General features: G+C 45.2%; 2 protein-coding genes across 2 annotated transcripts in view; one reads left to right on the plus strand and one right to left on the minus strand.

Moving 5' to 3' along the window:
* UTP20 (UTP20, small subunit (SSU) processome component, homolog (yeast)) overlaps window positions 1–11,932 on the plus strand; it is a 63,587-nt gene extending 51,655 nt beyond the window's left edge. The window contains exons 52-62 of the mRNA XM_010179222.1: window positions 639–718; window positions 1,419–1,488; window positions 2,520–2,702; window positions 3,637–3,768; window positions 5,195–5,327; window positions 6,509–6,708; window positions 7,066–7,137; window positions 7,925–8,194; window positions 8,857–8,983; window positions 10,785–10,930; window positions 11,517–11,932. Coding sequence (XP_010177524.1) covers window positions 639–718; window positions 1,419–1,488; window positions 2,520–2,702; window positions 3,637–3,768; window positions 5,195–5,327; window positions 6,509–6,708; window positions 7,066–7,137; window positions 7,925–8,194; window positions 8,857–8,983; window positions 10,785–10,930; window positions 11,517–11,672 — 1,569 coding nt within the window. The 3' untranslated portion in view covers window positions 11,673–11,932. The remainder of the gene's footprint in view (window positions 1–638; window positions 719–1,418; window positions 1,489–2,519; window positions 2,703–3,636; window positions 3,769–5,194; window positions 5,328–6,508; window positions 6,709–7,065; window positions 7,138–7,924; window positions 8,195–8,856; window positions 8,984–10,784; window positions 10,931–11,516) is intronic.
* A 421-nt stretch (window positions 11,933–12,353) lies between these two features.
* ARL1 (ADP-ribosylation factor-like 1) lies at window positions 12,354–16,104 on the minus strand. The gene is made up of 5 exons (XM_010179221.1): window positions 15,972–16,104; window positions 14,498–14,579; window positions 13,628–13,739; window positions 12,937–13,115; window positions 12,354–12,738 (listed from the first exon to the last, which is right to left on the minus strand). Exons 1-5 carry the CDS (start codon window positions 16,060–16,062, stop codon window positions 12,708–12,710), a joined length of 495 nt encoding a protein of 164 aa, XP_010177523.1. The 5' UTR covers window positions 16,063–16,104; the 3' UTR covers window positions 12,354–12,707.
* Between the last annotated feature and the right edge of the window lie 503 nt (window positions 16,105–16,607).

Genomic DNA, 16,607 nt, shown 5'->3' on the forward strand with positions numbered 1-16,607 from the left:
AAACCCATTTTCCCTTCATACTAATCCTTGTTCTCTTGCTGACTTTAGTTCTTGTAACTGATGCATAGCAGGATCGCAGACTGCTTGCTGTGGTGCACCTACAGAAAGGTGCTCAGCAGCAGTGGCACAGACCCTGCTTAGAAAGCTTTCAGGCCCATGAAACCAAGAGCTTTGCCCTTTTCTGAATCCCAGCAGAAGAGAATTTGCCACAAGTCCATGATTCCTTCCCACTGCTTCCTCCTTCTTTCCAAGCTAAAAGCAACCAAAAGGCAGATTTTCTTGCTTCGTTTCAAGCGTTAGGATACAGGTGCAGCAGAAGCTGTGCATAACCAAATAGTGCACTTCCATAGTTACTTGATGAACTTTGAAGGATGTGGGATCTCTGTTAGCAGAAGCCTGCATAATTCAGAGTAATGCTCTAAAGACTGATCTGGCGGTTGTCAAACACCTACAGATCCTTTTCCAGGCGTGGAGCTCGAGAGCAGTTGTTGGCCCCTTGTGTAGTAGGAAATGAAACATGCAGGAGAAAGGGATGATTCTCACAAACTTGTTCCATCACTGCATTTTCTTTGTAAGGTTTTTACAAGTTTTCCTGAGTGTTTCTTGTAACTCCTTTCTGTGTTGTTTTTTCTTTCTAGATTTACTTAAAATATATTCTGGACTACCCCCTTGGAGACAACCTGAAAACCAATTTGGATTTCATACTCGCACAACTGGAGTGAGTTTATATTCTCAACATCTCTGTCAGAACAGAACCTTGTTGCTTAAATACTACTTTAGTGACCACCTAAAGGGTTGTATGGAGGGGAGGGTGAGGCTGGAGTCTTGAATTTCCTACCTCTGAAACACTTCCCTTTTTCAGAGATGGGCTGTTTGATAAAGCAAGCCCTTTTTCTCTCCCCTGTTTCACAGCTGCTTTTGTTCTTCATCTCTTTGTAAGCAGAGATCCTGTTGTTTGCCTATTGGTTAACCAGCTCCACTGGTTGTGAACCAGGTGAACTGGAAAATCCAGAAAGAGTAAGGGAATGTGTTTATTCAACAGTTGTCCCATGACAGTGGTCTCAGCTGCAGTTATAGGCATAGTTGAGATCCACTGCACCAATGCAGCAGGAGCAGTGTGCCTGAAATCTCCTCAGCAGAACCCCTCCCTTGCTCAGGGTAACAATATTTTTAACAGTTCCCCAGCACCACAGCACCGTGTGGTTTTGCTGACTGAAGTTTGTGTCTCTGTGCCTGTTCTCTGGGACATGGAGCCCATGGGCCTGTTTCTTTTCTTCTCCTAAGTATCAGACCAGGTCTGGTAGGCGTTGTAGAAAGATCCCTGTCATTGTGTGTTTCTGGCATTGGCCATTCCTGCAAGTTGTTAGCAACTTTCTAGAGTATTAACCCAGCCCTAACCATTAATCATTTGCTCACAGGTATGAGTATGAAACTGGAAGGGAATCTGCGCTGGAGATGATCGCGTACCTCCTTGACACGTTCCCACAGGTAACAAGCACCCCTTGGTGTTCCAAGCATCAAGCAGTTACTGTGGCTTGCAGTAACAGCATTTTCAGAGTAGTTTATTTTGGGAGCGTTTGGTAGTTCCCATTCTCTCTTGTCATGAGCAGAACGTTCACTTATCTCCAAAGAAGCTGGCTTTGCTCCAAAAGAGAAATGACATGCTGGAAAGTCTGCAGTACTTCTTTATCTAATGCGCTCAGTCTGCAAGTGAAATAAAGCTCTGTCAGCTGGAGTTTGGATAAACTTGGTGGTGATTTATGCCAGAAAGAAACACAACCAGTTTAGAAAATGGGTTATGGATAGAAAGTGAAGTACTGAGTTTTCTTCTTGTGGGATTTTTTCAATATTCATGAGAGGTGATGTTGACTGAACTGGTATGTGATGTACCATATCTGTGTTGTTGGCCTGACTGGAGAGGGAGGGCTTCTCAGTGGGGTGGATCAAAATGAAAGCTATAAAATAAGTGTGCATTTATGCAGGATAACATACACAAAATGCTAAGCTGCCTTAAAGCTCTGCAGCATGAGCTTGACTGAGCATTCAGGAGGTTGAGAGAAGTGCAATCAAGCAAGAATTTGGGAGGAAGGAAGAGAAATTCTGCACAGTAAGCTGCGCTTCACCACCACCTGATTAGATTTAGTATCTCAACTTGTTTCCCAGCAACTCTGTAAAGTAGCAAAGCACTGAGAAGGGCCTTTGGGCTGATTGCTGCAGTGCTAAGGGACTTAAGCCTGTTTCAGTGAGAGTTGCGCATGAAAATACACTTTAAGGTTTGACAGGTTGCTGTCCCAGGGACATGTTAACAGGTCAGAGTCAGAGCAGGGCTGTGGGTGCTGTACAGTGCCTGTGTGCTCCAACAGCTGGATCATCCACTCCTTTCACTTCACCTGCCTTGATGTGGACCCCGCTGGAGGCTGACGTTCCCCTGTGCTGTGCAACAAATACCCCTCTTGTCCCCTCCAATTGCCAGCAGCTCCTTCAGGATGTGCGGTTGACTAATGGTTGTTTCTTTCCAGGATCTCCTCCACAAATACTGCGGGCTGTTTTTTCTCTCTCTTTGTATGATGATGATAAATGATGATTCTGCCAAATGCAAAAAAATGGCGGCTTTGACCTGTAAATCTCTGCTCAGGAAGATAAACAATGAAAAACAAGATCTGATGTTTTCACTGGTCAAGGAGTGGTTTCACAGCAAGAAGGTATTCTTTGTTTTTTTCACTTGACCGGGTCTGGGTTCTGTTTGGGGGCTGAGTAAGATTAAGGCAAGTGAGAGATTGCTAGTACCAGGTCTAGTGGGTTGGTGGGTTCAGTTATGCCTCACTTAGCAGTTTTAGGAAAGGATTATGAGCAAGATTTAAGGCTGTGCTCAGCACCATTGCTCTTGCTAGTAAGAAGAGGAAGAAATTACACAGCTTCATATGGCTGCACAAGTGTGGGGAACTGCTGCAGCTGTAGGTCAGCCTAGAGACTTCCCAGCTGCACTGTGCTGCTTTTAACAGTTCCTCTTTTGGGTCAGGTATTTTCATCGTGTGTAGTTTTTGCTCAGGTTAAAGGTTTGAGCAAATTCCTTAAAGCTCTTCTCATCCCAATAGTGGGCTTTTCATGCTGTCTGTAGCTCAGACTTACTTCAGTCTGTTGCCAGCAACTTTAAGGTGGCAAACCCAGTCTTGCGGGCCACCCGTTTGGATGTGGGTACCTGAATGTTTAGTTATTCTGAAACAGGGCTCAGGTCCAGTTCATCTGCACTAATGGAGTAAGTGTTCTTCAACACTGCATCCTTTTCACCTGTAATGTGTTCAGCTGTGGTTTGTAGCTGTGAGCCGCCTGTTGTGTTGTAAAGAATCAAAGAGTGCAAAGTAGCCCTCACAGCTTTGCAGCTGGGAACTGGGCTGGAAAAGGCCTTTTGGCATTCAGTTTTAGGGGGTGTTTCCAGGGGTAACTTGTGCTGCCAGGCACTTCCGTCCCTATCTGGCAGCATCTCCTTATTCAATAGTACTCTGAAAACAGCTTCCCTTAAGATGCTGTTGCTACAGGCAAAAGTAGGGGCTGCTGCTGGCTCCCGCACGTGGGAGCTGCAAGATTTGATTATTGTGGAGTAACAAGGGGTGTTGGTGTTGTTTTTTCCCTTGGCAGAGCTCACACCGGAGGTTGGCTGCCCAGGCGTGCGGTTTGTTTGTTGAAGTGGAGGGAGTGATGTTTGAGCGGCGGCTCGAAGCTGTCCTCACCTTGATTGAAAAAGAAATCAACCCAATTAAATTTGAAGACGTAAGTGATTTTTTTCCCATGTGTGAGGTTTGGAGAAGGAGAATTAAGAAAACAGAAAAAGAGAAGTGTGGGAGAGATTTAACTGTTAGACCTACTGTGTGGGACTGATGAAAGACATGAAATGTACATTTTTTTCTGAAGGGGACCTCACTGGCCTAGAAGCGTATTTTTTGTCTGTAAGCCCAAATTTGATGTCATGTGTCACAACACAAGTGGCAAAGGAACTTCTCAAAGCCACCTGGCCCAAGCCTGCAGCCGTATTATGTAACCAGCAGATACACTGCTCCTTGTCCCGGCTTCTGTCAAGATCTCCGTGGGTAGAAGGGGTTCTTGAGACAGCCCTCGAGTCTCAGGCTTTTGTTTTTTACTTGTATGGCTTGGTGGGTTAAAAGTGTGTAGCACTGGGTAGCTTTCCCTGCTTCTGGTCTTTCCTGTGGTCACAGGAGAGGAGGGACTTCTGTTTTTTGTTAAAAGTGGAGTTACAAAGATCACCATCAGAAAGAATAGCAGGGTGCACAGGTAGCACTGGGATGGGTTAGAATCGGTTTAGTTGGAAAACAGCCTGACGGTCACACTGGCAACATCCATTTAACTGGGAAATGTGCCTGCTGGCTGCAGAGATTTGTGTGAGCGTGGAAGGTCAGGAGGGCATCGCTTGTGACTGCTTTGTTCAGCATTATCCACAGCTTTAACTTTCAAAGGAGTTCCCTTCCTGTACTTCAGAGCACATTTTTGCTTTATGGAAAATCTCTTTGGTGCACATGATGAGCTCAGAATAACAAGGCTGCCTCAGACTCTGCATGGATGTGACAATCCCAAAGGGATCCCAGTTACTGCACCTGGGGAGTGGCCTCATGTGTTACTGATGTGCAAGGGCAACACACTGAACAAGAGAGAAGAGCCTCAGGGTATGGAAATTGGCAAGAGATGAAAATTAAATACCTGCAGGGAGGAGAAATTAAGTGTAATCACCCTCCCCCCTTCCCCCGTGCTGCAAAATGTAGGTGAGGCACTGATGTGGTATCAAGCCAGCTGGTGACTGCAGGCAGGGTGAGGTCCTGGAGGTGATTTAATAAAACACAGTGCTCACAGTGTTGTCGTAACAACGTGTGGTTTCCCAGATGACACAGGCAAATCTGAGCTCAGCCTGGCTCTAATAATGAGAGTCAGATGCACAAATACATGTATAGACATAAATGATACACATTGTGTGTGTAACTGCTTGCATTTGGAAACCTAGGAGTTTGTTACAGTACCTTCTGTGTAAAAACCAAGTGACTGTAGTAATAACCTGTCCTGCAGAGAACTGGGTACATGTCAGTCCTCTGTTTCTTTGCAGGGTTGGTCTGAAATTTATCTAGTAGGGGAAATAAGCACTGTCATCAGGTTCTCATAAGCATCTTTCTTGTCTTGCTGATTTTATTAGATAACTGAAGAGGAGGAGGAGAAGGCAGCAGATAGGCTGCTGTTCAGCTTTCTTGTGCTGGTAACAAAGCTCATCACAGAGTGCAACTTGATTCAGTTGACCACGAACAGTGATGTTGTGAGCAGTATCTGGGGTAAGCATCAAGAATTATTACAGCTGTGTTACAAGGAAGATTCTTTGTGTGCTGTGTGGCTTTTCATACCCTTAATATAAACAACTGAACTTTGTCATACCAGGTTTGCTGCTGCAAAATGCTAATACATGGCAGTTACTGGGCAGCGAAAGGGAAGAGATTAATAGAAAAGGTTGCATGGCTGATGAAAACAACACACCCTCTGTCTTAGTTGCTGAGAAATATTTTCTATTATTCCAAGAGCAAGTAGTTGCAAACTATTGCATGTCCGACCATAATTACATCCTCTTGGATGAAAACATTCCGTTCTCCTGGGAAGATGAGATATTCTTGATGAGATCATCCATACCAGCCAGCAAGCAATGACACATGGCAATAGGGCTGTAAATACTGTGTGTCTGCCAGCATGTTAAGGCCTGGAGGTTATTTGATTCAAGCAGTTCCCCATGAGTGAGATTGTACAGTGTCAGGCTGGGCTTATTGGCATTCTGTTGCCTTCTTTTTATTTGCTTTGTTTGCTGCTGTCAGAAGACCTGAATCTGGCTGGTTAATGTCTTTGAAGAGTTCAGCCTGCCTGGTTGGTGCCTTTAGTGAGATCCGCCATATCCCTTGTAAATCCTGGATTGCTTGGTGATGTGCAGCTTGGACAAGAGGGCAAATCCATCTCTTCTCTGAAGGATCCTGTGCCTCATTGAGGGGTTCAGTCTGACCATCTGCAGCAGGGCCAGCTCACCCAAGTCTCGCAGCACCCAGTTCCCAGGCATCATGGGCAAATGAGCTGCGGCACCAAGTCCCTGAGGGGACCATAGTTGCTGCAGAGACATGACTTGTCAACCAGGATTGGAGCAAGTGTCTTTTTGGGCCATGCCTGCTTTTCCTACCCAGTTGCCATCAGTTTCCAGCAATGGCCCTGTCTTGGATGTTTGGAAGTGCTGTGGATGCATTCAAGAACACCTGGTCACTGTGGGGACATTTGGCTGCCTGTAGCTTCTTGCTGCTCTCTGCTTTGGCTGAATACAGTTGCTAGGAAGTTTTTGATGATGGTCTGAGCAGATGAGCACAGTTCATTTCCTTCACCTTTCTGTTGTAGCACGTGCTGTGGTATTTGTTGGAGGGACCTGGGTCTTTTTCTGCTCTCACTGAACCAGCTTCTGTGCTGAAAGAGGTTTTCCTTCCCCCAGGTCATGTCCAGTCTCACCTGTGGTATCCTCACAGCTGGGTCTGGCTGACAGCTACTGAGATCTTTGGCTTGTTATTTGCTTCTTACAAGCCAGAAGATCTTGTCAACAAGTGGAGGGACAGAAAGGCAGGGAAGAGGAAAAAGACGTCAGCAGAGCTGTCTGCATCCACAGTCTTCTTGACTGCTGAACTGGACAAAAAGGTAATGATACTGCTCCTTCTCCCCTGCCCATGCCCGTTTTCCGCTGGGACATAAAAATAGTGTCAGAGTTCAGCATGCACATTTCTCTTTTAGTTGCTTGTCAGCTGCCTAATTGTGATGGCTTAAAGCATTTGAGGAGGTGTCTGCTGAGGAAGGCTGACCCCAGGCTTCTCTGGGGTCTTATTCTCAGAAGCACAGATTCCCTGCTAGGATGCAAGATGCAGGCAGAAGTTGTGCTGAGCGGTCCCTTGGTCACCCCTGGGAACTTGCCTTTGGTGACTGCAAAACACTGCTTTGAGTTTCTGCTATGGCCTCCTTTTTGTGGAGTAATTCCCTTCTCCTTTTTCCTCTCCCCAGATGAAGGAACTCGTGTTTGCGTTCTGCCATCAGCTGCAGTCCAAGTTCCTGGACCTGTCTCTGGGAGAGCAGGTAAGAGCAGGAGCAGGTCTGGTGCTGCAGGGGGGCATAGTGCAGGCCCTGGCCCATGAAGGAGTGGTACCTCCTAGTCAGGACAGCAGCACTGCTTGGCTGGTGGTGGCTCAAGGCAAATACACAGTGCAGGGCCAGCTGCTCTGTGCTGAGGGCATCTGAGTGGGTTCAGGTCTTGGAGGGGTTCAGAAAAGTCCCCCTTGAGGTGTCAGCCTCCTGGAAGGGCTGAGGGGTGGCAGGGACAGAAAGAGGAGGCACCATGCAGGGCAGGACTGGAGTCACGTCTGTCCAGCCCTCCATCAAGGAGAGCTTGGCTCTGCAGCCCCGCTGGAGCAGGCTGGGCAGCCAGATCCTGGAGCAGGCATCCACAGCTCTGGTGCTGGTTCCCTGCAGCTGCCCTGGAAACTCAGCTCTTTGCTGGGAGCATTTAGTCCAGCCTGATGCTGTTGCTGAACATCTGACTCCACTCTGAACCTGGTCAGGGGTTTCCTTGTGGAACACCAAGGGCTGCTAGACATGGGAAAGACAAAAAGGAGCAGCTCTGCCTCTGTGGGTGCTGGAGCCCAAAAGGCATGGTGGCTTCGGGGAAAGACTCTCCCAGACTGCAGGAGGATACTGAGGTGGGCCTTCCTGTTAGGAGCAGCATGCAGGGGGTGACACATCACAGCCTCCTGGGTTGGCCTGTTTCTCTTTCAGATCTTGCCTTGGCTCTTAGGTACCCTGAGCACTGCTAGTGCTGACACTGTGGGAACTCATGGTGACTGACTACTCTCTTTTTACACTTCAGGTTATAAAGAATTTGCTTTTTGTGGCAAAAGTTGTTTACTTGCTAGCCCCTGCCTCAGAAGAAGGTAAAGAGGCCGAAGGAGAACTCGGCTGTGAAGTGGAAGAGCAGGAGGCCTCAGAAGATGAGGTAGAGAAAGACATTTCTGCTCAAGGAGAGGAAGAAAGAGAGAACACAGAGAAAGGCCAGCCAGCTACATTGCTGTGGTTAATGAAGAAGCTCTCCCTCATGGCAAAGCGAGAAGCAGCATATTCCCCTAAGGTCCCTTTAAAGGTAAGAACAGGGTTTGACCAACTGCTTTTGCAGGCCTGCTCTGGTTCTTTGCTTCCAGGGGACCAGCTGTGGAGAGTGCTGGGAGTTGGTGCTGAAGCGAGGATTAGTAGGTGCCAGAGAAACAACAAACTTTTCAGTTTGGGATTCTTAGGAAAGGGTTGTGCCAGTCTGCTTCTCCTTGCTGTTGCTTCCAGCCCTCATGTGGGGTGGTGGAATGGTGGGAAGGCCAAAGGCACCAAGCTGAAGGGGACAGAGCATGGCCTTTGAGAGCCCAGGAGTGCTGGGTTTATGAAGGCAGGGGAATGGTAGTGTGGAGTTACGTGCTAGGGGAAGGGGAGTGTGTGGGGGAGCATCGGGAAACTCATGGTGGTTCCCCACGGTGCAGAGTTAGAGAGGTTGAGCTTTTGTGTCTTCAGCTGCCTCAGCACAGGATGGTGAGAAGCAGCCTCTTGTTCAAAGTGTTAACAGCTGCCAGCCCGGTCAAGTCACAGCTCACGCCTTCACAGATCCCATGGGCTGGTGTCTCATCTGAACACTCTCCTTGGCTGCAGTGAGACCTTGTAACAGCAGCGAGTTTCCAACTAGGGTGTCAGAAACGGTGCCCGAGTGAGGCAGTTCCCTGCCAACCTTCCTTACTTCATGTCCCACACGCTCATTTTCAGAGAAGCTGCATCTTTAAGTTCCTGGGGGCAATCTCAGTGGATCTGGGGAAAGACAGGATCAAGCCGTACCTTCCAACAATTCTCACCCCTCTGTACAGGGAGCTGAACAGCACCTATGCAGAGCAAGGTAAGTGACTGCTCTCACAAAAAATAGCAACTTCCTGTCATTCCTGTTGTCTGTTGAGGCATAGATGCTGTAATCAGTGAATTTCACCTACCTGCAGTCTAACCAAGGTATCAGGAAAGGAGAGTGTGCAGCAGCTGAAACAAAAATCTACAAGTTGACAAAGGCTGGAATAAAGTTCGACAGGCTCCTGCATGCAGATGGGTAAAGCTTGAGCATGTGAGGTAGTGGAAAAAAGTGGGCTTGTGGTGGCAAAACTGAGTCCTTGCTGAGGAGAGGAACAGGGTGTGGGTGTTGAGGAAGCCAGAACAAGGCTGTTGAATGTGTCATTCCTTTTGATTGCCACAGCAGACCTGCTGTGAGGCTCAGGGGCATGAAGAAAAACAGGGTGTGCTTTATGGCAGCTTATGTTACTGGAGGGCAAGGGACTGTACAAGATGGAATTGCCATTTTGGTGGTTGCGTGGTATTTTCCCCAAGCTTCCCCCATGAAATAGAGAAAATGAGCCACATGTTCAGAGTGACTGAAAGAAAGGAACCTTTGCAGGCAGGGGAGGAGAGCTGCCTGCTGTGGGAACACAGCCTGTGGTGTGTGCAGGCAGGCGTTCATCTGTTACACTGTGCACACAACTTCTCCCTCCTGGGCGAGGCCAGGTCACGCTGTCCTGCTGGGTACTGCGTGAGCAACCACTTGTTTCTCCCTGGAGACCCACGCTTAAAGGTCTTAATAATTACATGAGGTGAGGGAAAAAACAAACCACCCTCTCTCTAACATGGCTCTCTTGGCTTAAGAGCAAGACAAGACACTGTTGTTTCAATAACTCATTTTCATGAACCAAGTCAAACAAAATCCAATGTCAGGAAAACAACAGCCAACAAACCAAAAAAGTTCTGTTACTTTAAATCTGTGGTTTGTATATGCCATGAAAATTCGGTGTGCAGTACTGGGTCACCACATCTCGGAGAGAACACAAAAGAACTGGAAACACTGGGAGGATGGCAGCAACTGTGGTCTAGGGTAGGGAACAGCTGCCTTGCTTAGCTAAAAAAATATGGTAGCCAAGTAAGAGACTTGGAAAAGATGCGGTAGAGACTGACAATATCCGGAGTGGATAAAGATCAACTTCTTGCTTTCTCTGCCAGCAGAAGAGCTGGGGGTCTTCAAATGATTTTGCAGAGAAACTACAGAGCTGGTTTTCCACGTGATGGGGGTGTAGATGCAGGGCACTTGGCATTGAAGGACATTGTGGGGGCAGGCAGCTTACACAAGCTTCTCTGGAGCCTGTACAAGCACTTGGACAAGGGATCTGCTGGACGCCTGGGGAAACATTCACCTTGCTCTCAGCTTCCCCTTCCGCCCCCCCAGTATATTTTTTTGTGATTATAGGTAATATAACTAATTAGCGCTCCTAACCATTAAGCCAGCCTGGATTGTCCATACTGGACAGATGCTAAGCTGGGATCATCTCTATTTCCAACAAAGCCTGTTCTGAAGGAGCCCTGGTGGCTGTACATGGCCAGCCACTCTTGATAACCTTTGAGATCCCTTTCTCCCTCTGAAAAAAACCTTCTGCTTCTCAGAAGCATTATTTTTTTGTTTCCCTGTGTGAAGCACCACTTGTGGTCCTCTGGGAAAGCTGGTGAAGAACCAGCAGATTTCACAGGTGCCTCTGCTCCCATCTCTACAGTTCACTGAGCAAGATGAATCAGTACAGTCATCCTTTAGCAAAGAAAGGGGAGAGGCTCTTGGCTTTTGTTCCACGTGCTGAAAAGATGATGCAAGTTAATTGTGTTTGTTTCATTAGATCCAACACTGAAGAACCTTTCCCAAGAAATCATAGAACTGCTCAAGAAGTTAGTTGGACTGGAGGCTTTCTCGCTTGCCTTTTCTTCTGTGCAGAAACAGGCCAGTCAGAAGAGAGCGATGAGGAAAAAGCAGAGGGCTTTGCAGGTAAGGCTTGATGCTGATTCCTCTTTTGGGAAAAAGAAACAGGGTTTTCATCAAGGCTGACCAGGAACGTGAGTTTGAGGAAGAACTTTATCCTGAATTGGCAGTTTATTTTCTGAACCTTCACAAGAAACTGCTTAAAATCAGCCTCTTGGGGTGGGTCTGGCTGACAGCAATGCTGTGTTTTCCCACTTACACAGAATCACAGAATACTGGGAGTTGGAAAGGACCTTGAAAGATCATCCAGTCCAACCCCCCTGCCAGAGCAGGATCACCTAGACCAGGTTGCAGAGGAACGCGTCCAGGCAGGTTTTGAATGTCTCCAGAGAAGGAGACTCCACAACCTCTCTGGGCAGCCTGGTCCAGTGCTCTGCCACCCTTAAAGTTTTTCCTTAAGTTTCCTTTTCCTTCCACTCACCTGAAGAACCTGGGCAGAGCAGCCAGGAAGAATACCCTCAGTTTTGGGGAGCATGAGAAAAACCTATGCACTGTCTTATCAGTCACTACGTCATTTTTTAGGTAGTCCCTGATGTTTATGAGGACAATCGTAAGTTGTAACTAAACAAGCAAATGTCTTGTTTTTCACCAGACTGTAGCCAACCCTGACATCGCTGCAAGGAGGAAGCTAAAGAGACATAAGAATAAAGCAGAAACCAGAAAGAGAAAAATAGAATTCCTGCGCCCTACCTACAAGGCCAAGAGACCTCGAAGTCACACACTGAAAGATTTGGCAATGGTGGAATGAAAAGGCTTTTCCTTCCTGGAGGATTAATTTATAAAAAGATAATTTCAAGCTAAAGAACTAATTACTGCTTAAAAAAAGAAAATATTTACATATTTTAATTGTATTTATTCATATTTTTTTCATGTCCTTTTTATCTAGGATCTTAAATGAAAGTTTTTTGATTTTTTTTTTTTCCCAAACCTGTATATTTACCAGAGCATGTACAGTTGAATGGACAACCACCACAATGTTTGGTATTAAATCTTACTTCATTTGTAAAAGATGGGTTTTGCAATGACTGTGTCGATGACTGCATTCATGCCTGTGAACATCCTGGCTCCTGCAGAGAAAATCATCTGCAGCTAAACTGAGCATCTTAACTGTAAAGATGAAAGAATGAGAGTAGCAGCTCATGAAGGTGAAAGTTGAATTCAGATTATGGCCTTGGCCCCTCAGGGCAGCAGGTGGCTACTGAAGACATAGATTTTCCTTTCAGAAAACCCAATGCTACGTTAGCTGCTGGAGGTACGGTATTTCTCTCTATTACTGTTTTTTCTTGTAACAGGGAAGGATTCTGAAGCAGAACATCAGCTTAAGGAAACCTCTTTCAGTGTTCAGCGATGTGGCTGGCACAACTGGCAGCAGCTGGACTCATTTCTGCAAGCAAGCAGCCTCGAGCAAGCACCACACCTAGGACTACATCTGACAGTTCCAGATTTTATTAGTGTTGTAATTACACAAATAGAGTAGCCACTCAAACATAAATCCACCAAAGGAGTGCAGGAGGGAACAAAAAAAATAAACTTTCACAGCCAGTATGACTTTCATACAAATTAACGTTAAGTACATCCTTTAAACAGAAAGAAAGAAATGGAATATCATAATGTACAGAGACATTCACTTGGTTCAGGTTTACAATTCAAGAGAGGCATCCACATGATAGGAGTCAAACTCAAATCTGTCTTATTTACAAGTATCTGTGGCCTGAAAATACTCGACTGCAGAAAGAGAGATGGGGGACAGAGCAGAAGCCTCTTTGCAGTGGCCAGCTTTGCGTCACTGCCTGCTCTTCAAGGCCTCCACCAACCTAGGAAAAAGGTTAAGTCCATTTACTGAAAAGTCATTTCAATTACATTGAGACACACTCAAGAGAAAGCTGCTCTTCCTACTCATGTGGACCTTTATCTTTTGTGTCAGACAGACTTTACACAGATCCAGTCTTAAAAAAAAAACAAGGTAAAAGCTGTTTTTCTTCTGAAGCTAGCACCATTAGACCATTACTCACCATTCCATTGCTTCATCAAGCCCTGTGCCTTTAGTTGCAGAGGTTTTGAAGATCTGCCACTTTCGGTCCTTCAAAGCCGGTAAGCCAAGCGCATTTGCCATTTCTGTGGGAGTCATGGCCTGTTCCATGTCCTGCTTATTTGCGAACACCACCAAAATGGCTTTCTTCAGCTCTTCTTCCTAAAAAAGGGGAATCACGGAAGTTGTTGCAGACTTCAACTGAATTTATTTAAGCAGAGAAAAACCCAAGGAATGAAAGGAAACTTCAGCAACTCATGATTTAAATTTGCAGATGTTGGTTCTTTAGAAAATTCTTCAGTGAAAGAGTGCTATTTACTTTCAATTCCAGTTGCTCCCAGCATGACACCACACAGGAACAATTTCAGCCATGGCAGGTTATGCCTTTTACATTATGAAACAAGCTGGTAGTTGGATTTAATGAGGCATATCAGTTATTATGGCACATCAGTTAATAAGGCAGACAGCACTGCATGAGACTCTGAAACACCTGCAGAGCATTTACTGCTTTTCAGTCAGACGTGTTGCAGGGGTCTATTCTGAGGGCTGAAGTTTCACAAGTGAAGTTAAGCTTCGCTCAATTCACTGAAACAAATGTCACGCTTGCTCCCAAAAGAGGTTTTAATTTCTTAATTTCTGTTCTACTGATAAAACTGTCATCCTTGTTTTCTTACCTCCAACATAGCAACAAGCTCTGATTTTGAAGTGCCAATTCTGTCTCGATCACAGCTGTCTACTACGTAAATGACTGCATCTGTATTTGAATAGTAACACCGCCAGTAGGGCCTGCAGAAGAAAGATAAGTTCCAGTCATACCATTTCCACTTTTAGCAGTGCTTTTTAACCAGATAATGCAAACCAGATTACCCAGAGGAAGTGAAAATTGTCTCTGGGGTGAAAGGCCCCAGGAAGCAAGTACATATCTTCAAGAGGTTACAAAAAAGGAGCACACAGTATAAATATGCTCAACAGCAGGAAAAAAGATGGAGCTTGAAAACAGGGAAAGGACAGAAGCACTGGGGACAGAATTATTTGGGAATAAGCCTCCAGGAGAAAAGCACACAGGGGTCCTGAAGAGATCACTACAATTATGCATACAATAACTCATTACAAAACTTATAGAGCTTGCCAAAAAAAAAGTAATCACCTATACCTGAATTCAACTTCCTAGCCTTGCATTCTTAAAAATATGAACATTTAAATATCTTTTGGGGTTTATATTGTTGGCAGGGTTGCAATCATGGCACAACAATATCACTCAGTTCCCTTTCTCAGAATGCTACACAGTTGTCTGCTATACAAGTAAACCCATTTTCCAAAGCAAAACTGTAAATAAGTGAAAACATTCACTTGTTTCTTTCCAATCTGTAGTCCACAACAGGTTTTACCAACTGAATTCTGTCAGACAAAAGTGCTCTCCTGACAACAGAGCATTTTTAAAACTTAAAAGAACCAATCCTCAGAAGTGCCAGTTGATAATTTCAAGATCTTGGCACTTTTCGAAGAAATTTAATGACATATTTTCATTTTAAGAGATCTGTTACCTTATGCTTGTCTGTCCTCCCAAGTCCCAAACTTGAAATTTCAGATTCTTGTATGTCACGGTCTCAACATTGAAGCCAATGGCTGAAACAAAATTAAACAATTTCACTGTTGGTGCTTTCTCTTTATTTTTCTGAAGCACATTACAGCACTTAGTCGAAAGTTTTCAGGCCTGAAAATTCTCAGTAGCTACATAACAAATTTCATGCCCTTTGTAAAGTTACCGCAGCAAATACTTATGGCTCAAAATAATGTGGTAATTTTTTTCTTTGAACAATAAAAACAGCTTGCAAATACAGTGTAGAGATTTGTAACAAATGCTAAGGTGATTAAAAATGCACAGAAGTTTGCCTGAAATCACCAAAAGAAAGATTTGGGCAAGGGTGAAAGGAATGTCCTGTTTTGATAACCGAGTACACAAATGTCAGCAATAAAACACTAAGGAATGCATCCTTCATGTCAACACCAGAGCACTGCTCTCCTAAGACCACAGCAGAGCCAACTTCTCAGTAGAAGACTTCACACTGTGACACTTGGAAGACAGCAATAAGGTTACAGCGTATCACACACCATTCCTGTTCCTGCCAACCCAGAGAAACACAGCACGAGGAAGTGAATGATAGATGCAGACCGCCTAAAATTTATGGAGGCTGAAGCAAAACCCTAGGGCAAAAGGATTACGGCACGATAAACTGCTGGCTTTCAGAAGGTAGAAACGCCCCGACCAAAGTCAGTTGATCATGGCCATTCAGGGGGAACCCAAGAGTCAGGACAGGGACTGAAAAGCCAAGCATCCCCTGTCCTTCACATGGCACAGAGTGATCCTTGCCAGAGCACTCCAGCACACACCTCTGGGTGTTTGTAATAGGTAAGTATGGCTGGATGAATGCTAAGACAAGTGGTGAAATCTTTACATTTTTTAAATAAGCATAATCTCCTTCCATGAGATTCATTTACTCAATTCACACTGAGTTTTGCTACACTTCCTCTTAATGTAAAGTTAAACCACTTCATCTCTGTGTTAATCACAAGTGTTCATGTAACAAACTGAAGACCCTTGACAAAAAGGAATTAAACAGGTACAATACACTGACAACATCCTATGAAAATTTTTTTGTACAGTAACAATCTCTAGAATTAGCATTATAGCTATATTTGGAGACAAAAGACTTACACAGTCAACAGTTACTCCTTACTGAACATTTACCTATCAACAAAAGCTTGTCAAACCATGGTAACAATCCTCAGGTCAAATACTTTTTGCATTCAACAGGGCAGCCTAAAATATTCCTTTATGTCTTATAGCAGGCTGGAACACTGTTGTGCAAGAAAGTTTGTAAATACAACAGTGCAAGGCTCCCAAAACTCAAGGTCCTTTTGTTTATGAAGGCAGCGTGTAGCGAGTTCAGCTGACAACGCGTACGTGTAGGAGTGACAGGCAAAGGGGCCACGTCCACCAGGGGACTTATCACTTACTCGGGATGGTGGTAACAACTTCTCCAACTTGTAACCTGTAGAGAATGGTGGTTTTTCCTGCTCCATCCAGCCCCAGGATGAGAATCCTCATCTCTCGGGTTCCAAACAAACTGGAAAAGATGGTGGAGAAAAAGCCCCCTGCATAAAAACAAACAAACAAACAAACGTTATATTTTGTGGTAGCTTAATCCAGCAAAATCACATTGCAGCAGCATCAAGCTTCCCCACTGTGGCTAAGATTTTTTGTTCCTTTTCTCTCATTTGCCAAAATCTGAGCCAGCTTCTTTTTTGTTTGTATCAGACTATCTTTTCAATGTGAGAGACTATACAAGGACATGGTGAAGCCTGAAAGACTTCTTTCTGATGTTTGTGGTCTTCCACAGGGCCATCCACTTCTTTTTTCTTAAAGTGAAGTATAAATGAGAAGGTACGTATTAAATCACAGTCCATTGCGAACTATGAAGCTGCACTAAGTACACAGAATCACAGAATATTAGGAGATGGAAGGGACCTCAAAAGATCATCCAGTCCAACCCCCCTGTCAGAGCAGGATCACCTAGACCAAGTTGCAGAGGAACGCGTCCAGGCAGGTTTTGAATGTCTCCAGAGAAGGAGACTCCACAACCTCTCTGGGCA

The sequence above is a fragment of the Mesitornis unicolor genome, unplaced genomic scaffold (genome assembly GCF_000695765.1).
Source record: "Mesitornis unicolor isolate BGI_N332 unplaced genomic scaffold, ASM69576v1 scaffold29002, whole genome shotgun sequence".
Lineage (NCBI taxonomy): Eukaryota > Metazoa > Chordata > Aves > Mesitornithiformes > Mesitornithidae > Mesitornis > Mesitornis unicolor.

Excerpts from the sequence above, each read along its gene's own strand:
- ARL1 (XM_010179221.1), bottom strand. The coding sequence starts at position 16,062 with ATGAGGATTCTCATCCTGGGGCTGGATGGAGCAGGAAAAACCACCATT. Across the intron at positions 13,116-13,627 it reads AGCTTGTTGCTATGTTGGAG|GAAGAAGAGCTGAAGAAAGC; the intron begins GTAAGAAAACAA and ends CCCCTTTTTTAG. Across the intron at positions 12,739-12,936 it reads CTTGATGAAGCAATGGAATG|GTTGGTGGAGGCCTTGAAGA; the intron begins GTGAGTAATGGT and ends CCTTTTTCCTAG.